The sequence below is a fragment of the Aulonocara stuartgranti genome, assembly GCF_965226115.1.
Source record: "Aulonocara stuartgranti genome assembly, chromosome: 16".
NCBI classification, from domain to species: domain Eukaryota; kingdom Metazoa; phylum Chordata; class Actinopteri; order Cichliformes; family Cichlidae; genus Aulonocara; species Aulonocara stuartgranti.
The window spans coordinates 15,528,355-15,534,809 of record NC_138952.1 but is presented as its reverse complement, the minus strand read 5'-3'; the positions used below and the strand labels follow the sequence as shown (position 1 = coordinate 15,534,809).

At 37.5% G+C, this 6,455-nt stretch overlaps 1 protein-coding gene across 2 annotated transcripts; it reads right to left on the bottom strand.

Annotated features, from left to right (window-relative positions):
• Positions 1-395: 395 nt before the first annotated feature.
• On the bottom strand, positions 396-5,251 carry tank (TRAF family member-associated NFKB activator). Of its 2 annotated transcripts, none has more exons than XM_082508872.1 (8): positions 5,079-5,251; positions 3,986-4,139; positions 3,618-3,726; positions 3,340-3,410; positions 2,616-2,674; positions 2,406-2,524; positions 1,503-1,885; positions 396-824 (listed from the first exon to the last, which is right to left on the bottom strand). In XM_082508872.1, the coding sequence occupies exons 2-8, from the start codon at positions 4,082-4,084 to the stop codon at positions 657-659; spliced, it is 1,008 nt and encodes a 335-aa protein (XP_082364998.1). In that variant the 5' UTR covers positions 4,085-4,139; positions 5,079-5,251; the 3' UTR covers positions 396-656. The 2 variants fall into 2 exon arrangements, with proteins under 2 accessions (XP_082364998.1, XP_082364997.1); XM_082508871.1 differs by having other exon boundaries at positions 3,986-4,127.
• Positions 5,252-6,455: the final 1,204 nt, after the last annotated feature.

The window sequence follows — 6,455 nt, the reverse complement described above, 5'->3', positions numbered from 1 at the left end:
GAAAAATGGGGAGGAATGACGAGAATTACTACGTTAATCATTCCAGATATAATTTATGTTTGATTAATTTAATACAGATGATGGGCATTTCTAATACATAATATATTATTATTCCTTGAGATCCAAAACCCACCATAAAGTGAGAGAGGTGTCTTGTTTCAGAAAAAAAAAGTGTGTGTGTGTGTGTATGAAATATTATAGCTTTAGAAATGTGATATATCTTTGAAAGTTCATTATTTTTAAAATAAAAATGTATAAACGTGCTAAAGATATAATATGAAGTAATATCACACGCACTCTTTGTTATGAATGGATGCATATACCAATCTATATATTATATATTCATACTGTATTATATATTTGCAAGTTGAAAACAAATCAAGTAATAAAAAATGTTACGAGTCTAAATGTGTTTATTTGCTCACATATACCATACGCATCACTGTAAAATCTCAGTGGGGTTTTAGAAAAATATAATGGGCAAAGAAATGTACCATTTAATTCTTCAGTATTAAATAAATGAATTCAAGTCTTATTGCAGTGTCATTTGAAGTCCAGTACAGCGCTTGTACTTCATGGCAGGCACGGCTACACCATGAAAACAGTAAAGTCTTGAAATAGTTGTGGCTTCTTCCCATCAGTCTCTGCTTCTACCGTCACTTGTCTGCTTCATTCTTATGAGAGAAATGCAAGTAGAGGTGGCTGTTCATTTGGTCTGGAGGAACCACAGCATTGCAGAAAGCACATTCAGGAGTGCTGCTCTGAGGTGTCTCCAGCTCTGTCCCCACAGCAGCTGCATCACACAGATCCGGTATCCAGACAGACTGCAGAGCAAGATGAATCAAAGGGAACAAATGTATTATTTATGCTCTAAACTGTCCTTACAGTCACTCTACGCAGCCTACTACTAAAGTAGGCTGGACCACTTGGCCTCAAAATTGCGGTATCTGTTGCTTTAAAGAACACATGTCCCCTGTTAACCCAATAGTTAGAACAAATACTAGGCAGAAAAGTAAAGGCAAAATGCTATTCTCAAGTGTTTAATTAACTTACTATTTATGAATACTGTGTTCAAACTATCCAAATAGTCATACCTATTATTAATGCCTGTGTTGGTGTAATCCAGCGACTGAATCATATAATGAAAACTGGACCAACTTGCAGCCGTTAATGCACGTCATTCACTTTTTTTTACCCTATTAGGCATTTAGACACATCAGCAATAAAATCCCACTTAACCATCGTACTTGTTTCAAATCACATTCAGACACTGTAATGTGCTTCCATCTGGCTCACACTTTCCAGCAAAGATGCCAAATATAACTAGAGCATCCATGCTTAAGTAAAAAAAGAATCAGCACACATTACACAGTAATACATTTCAAGTTTAGCCAAGGGGATATTTTTGGACTTCACACTGTTTCACTCCTCCATTAGTAAAGACCAATCAGAAACTGATAATTTGCTACTAGTTTTCTCAGACCTTCTCCTGTGATTCTCACCTGCTGGGGTCCCCGCACGCTCTCCTGGGAGAGTGTAGATGATGTTGTGTGGGAGGGGGAGTTAGGGTAGACAAAAGGCACGGACTCCTTCTCTGTCAGTGTGGAGGAGACATTACTGAGAGGTCGCGGGACAGCCATGGGTAGACCAATCTGTCTATCCGGAGCACTGTTCAGGAAGTCATATTCACTGTCCGCAGAGGGCGGGAATTTGACGCTCAGTTTGGTGAGAGATTCTACCAAGTCCTTGTCTTCCTGGCTGGTGCCACGGGATGCCAGAGAGGTAGACATGGGAGAGATATCCACTGTCCTTAGAGCTGAGGAAAATGGTCCCTCTGAATCTGCGGTACGGTCTGTGCATTGGATGGGCATGGAGAACCGCTGATCTGTTGAGAAGGCAGAAAAATAAAGATTATTATTTATTTCCGAGTCAACTCGCGGACATAGATGTGGTTTAAGGACATTTGAAATTGGCAACGATTTCACAAGTTACACACATTTTAAAAAATGCCTAGTTTGTTTTTGCATTCCCATTTCCAAGTTGGCCTTTCAGTACTTAGAGGTATATGTTTAATATAACCACATTTTTTTTTTTTATGTAGCATTATGTAGAACTGGCATTAAGCATTTTGTCAGTGGAATTATTAAATGTGTTTATCCACCTTTTTTCAGAGGTGGCCAGCTAAGGTTCGTAGGGCAATCAGGCATTCATGTACAGTCCGTGTCATGGTGTCGCTATCCAATTAAACAACAAGACAAAAAGCTAGTAAACTCGTAAGCTGTTATAAACTACACAAGCCTATTTAAATTAAACACGCTTTTTATGTGACCAATTAGAGAAAACAATTGCTTTCAGATTCAGACACTGAAAAACAGAAGGTAATAGTCAGTAAATATTAATATTACCATTTGATGCATCACTTCCTCCATGGAATCTTTTTAAGTAATCTTTTTGTCTTTTGGTTAAAGACCGGATCTGTCGAAATTTCCCTTCAATGGCTTCAAATGCTTCCCGCATTTCCTGACTGACAAACAGATAAAGCAGGAGTAAGGAACAAAAGAAAAACCATTCTTTTACCATAATGTTCATGGCTTTAAAAAAAGATTGACACATACTAGTCAACGCTGCTGTTGATTGGCATATTAGGAGCAACGGCAACAGAGCCCATAATCTCCTGAAAAAGACACATTAAATTTATAGTGATCATTTACAGCAATTATACAAGGGAATATTGTTCATACATCTGCAGCTTTATTTAAACATCACACATTTATATTTCCCAGCGAAAAATAATAATAACTGTAAAACTCAAGCTGCTGAACTGTGCAGCGATATTATCCTCTAGCACCATCTGGTGAAGTAAAAGTGGATACACTGAGTGAGGAGAGCAACAGAGAGTAAATACTATTACAGTAGCAAAGCAGGCCTGAATGCCTGAACGACAGGAAAACAAATAATCAGAACTATGTAAAATTACTAAAACATCATTTTGATAGGGTTTATAGAATATCACTTAGCTTTCTTTAAAGTACATGTAAACTTGACACATAAACACTGTCACACAACTAGAGTGACAAATCTGAATAAGCAATAGTTTAAGCTTTACAGTTAATACTGTATTCACTGAGTACTAGCACAAAGTGTTCTTTTAACATCCCTTTACCTTAACACACATGCAACATAGTAAAGCAGAAGTACCATCAACTTCTACATATGCGAGAGGAAGCCGTATGCGATCACATTTCTGATTTCCTAACGGGAAAGCTGTTTTGGAAATACAATATTGTAGTTTTCATAAAGCCTAAATGCAGAAAGAGCATGTTATAACTATAAACATACCGGGTACTGTAATTTCCTATAAGTGCTGGCCCCGTCAAGAAGATGACTACATGGCTCGCATTTCATTTCTCCTGAAAATGAAAACAATGAAAATGACCAGTTTATAAAAGAGGAAATTCAAATGAATTCTCAATATAGTCTGATAGTCCATCGCTTTGTTTACATCTCAATCCACAGAATTGAAAGCAATGTGTAAAGTAAATCCCTACTCGGTACACCAGCTGGGGGAAAAAAGCAGTAAAACTAACACGTCAATAACAAACTAACACATCACTAACCTGATGGTTGCCTTGTTGCTGACAACTTTGCTTCAAGTTCTGAAATCAGTTGCTGTTGATCTTCTATCTGCTTTTGAAGGTCTCGAGTATATTGCTCATAATACTCAGTCTGTAAAATGGAGGTACTGTTATTTGTCTAGAACCAGCATATCCACTGTGGTCTAAGCACTGTGTTGTAGTTTCATATCTGGAAGCAACCTAACTAATAATAATGCTATTCTATATATGCCATTTAATAACATAATTAGAATAAACATTATTTGTTTGAAAAGCTAGCAATGTAATTTGCTCTGGGATGTGTTGTGGTATATTGTTAATTCTTGGTCCATTCTGCACAAAGTTTTTAAAAAGTTGCTCTTCATCATTACCACTTTCTGCAGCTCCTTTTTAGCAATGTCCTTTTCAATGGAGACCTGACGATAAGCTTCAAATGCTTTATTGAGCTGGTCTCCGATGTTCCTTTCCATGCCTTGTGCTCCACAATCATCACTGACACAGCACACATGAGCCCTACGAGTGAAACTACAAAATGTTGTAAAACATGCCAACAAAAGGAAAAACACTCTCAAAAGACCCCGTGAACACTATTAGACCGGTTATAAAACTAAAAAGATTTCCTTTTTTATCCCCATCCCGGCCATTTTTATAACATTTTTACAAACAACTGTCAACTAGTCTTCGTGCACTTTAAAAATATTTTTTGAAAAAGTCAAGAAATCCTTAACGTGCTGCCAAATTGTTTTGGCTGCTTTAAATGAGCTACTGATCCAAATGACAAAACCATGCCAAAACTGAGTAAACAATCTTCAAAATATTTGCTTATTACCAATGAATGTTGGCAGGTCTGGTAGAATTAAAAATTCCCTTCATATTTCAACCATTAAAGCCTTGTTCTAGTTCTGTAAGGAATTATAAGAGCTGAAGATGAAGATCAAGTATTGTAAAGTAATGACAAATAAAGTTACTCAGTGCATGTGTAATATATGAGTATAACACTGGTGAAACAGACACTCCTTCTTGTTAGTACTGATCATCAGACAGCATTAAGCAATTCTGGGACGACTGCACTTCTGTCAGAAAGCTAAAGTGATGCCTATCATTATCTTAACTCCTGACAGCAGTCTCATAAAGAGCCGCTCAATTACGGAACAGCCTTCCTAATAAATGCCATAGTAACGCAGTACCTGTGAGCGATACTACACTCCAACAGCTCCTGGATAAGTAGTAGCCTGTAGCCACAGACTCAGTAAGTAAAAGGAGAGTAACGCTAATGTTGAAGCCTACCGGGACACAGCCGTGGGTCATTTTAAAAGAGTCGCTCAAAATCTTCTTTAAACAGTTCCGTATTCTTTAAAGTGTAAGTGTCTGACAAGCCGTAGCTTCAGCCGGCGTCGGATAAAGCGACTGAGCGAGAAGTCCTGAGATGAGTTTACCTCGCTGCCAGTGCGAGTGTCCTCTTACCTTCATTCGAGTAACTGTTGAAGTCGAATTTATTGTTTTGACACTACCGCAGCGTCGTCGCCTAATCTTGAGATGCAAAGTTACCAAGCGCTGGAGAGGATATGGCAATGTATGTTTTACATAGCCTAGTTGAGTTGGGAACTTCCCTCGGGGAATCCCCTCATACTGTAGACTTCCGCCTTTACTCGATTTTAGCCAATCAGCGCGGAGCTCACGGGAGAGCTGGGTGGTTAGCTGGTTGAGGGTTCTTCCAGCCTACGCGTCTGCAAACCGACTGTTGTGCATGTGAAAACTGTGCCCAAACTCGAGTTAAGTTGTGCTCATTTTGCTTTTCACACACACACATATATATATATATATATATATATATATATATATATATATATATATATATATATATATATATATATATATATATATATATATATATAAACTGAATGTTACTGAATATTCAACAGGTTCTGTCAAATGAACTGAGCCTGTTTTGTTTTGTTTTTAAGTCTATAACTAGAACAAAGTTCTGAAGGGACTGCTTGCAACGAATACTGATGGGCCTCTATTGTAAGCTTCCATTTTCTTTATAGGCTACAGTGTCAAATGACACTGTAAGCAGGATATGGATTAAATAAAACATTTAGAGACCCCAGTCCTTTAATAAATGAGTACATAATTGATTCAGTAAACTGGGAAGCAGTGGGTTTAGGGTTTGGTTGACCTCTGGGAATCCTGAGCAGTTGCCTGCTCGGCCTGCTTAGTTGGTTATTCTGGCCTGAAAACATGCAATGCATGTGTGTACCACTTCAAACTACAGGCTGTTTCAAAATGTACTGCATAACACTGAGAAGGAAATGAGGCATTGCAACAACAACAGCAACAAAAATGCACATTATAATAGTCCTGGAGTACTACCTGGGTTTAAACAATGTTCAAGCAGCAGTGCTTGTGAAAAAATACATAAACTGGATGTGCTATGAGATATGTAAAGACCTTCTGATCCTTCACCAGGCCCAAAATTAATGCATGCTGGTTATTTTCTAATTAAATTACTGTGTAATGTGATGCAAAATTATAGCAAAATCATTAACACACTGTTGAGCCTTGGATAAGAGTTATTCAATCAGGAGTCAAGCTCATTGCTATTTTAACAGTCACTAAAACTATCAAATTCAATTCAATATGTATATATGACATATTTTCAAGTAGGTTCTCAGCAAAATATGACTGTAGCTATACTATTTATAGTACTTCCTGCTGTCTTAAAGTCCCTCCTGTTTGAAAAAAGTACATCCTATAACATTTCCTATTATTTTGTGTAAACTGCATATGACTGCAGTGACATATTTTTGGAGTAAATGTTCTGACCTACATTACTTCTAG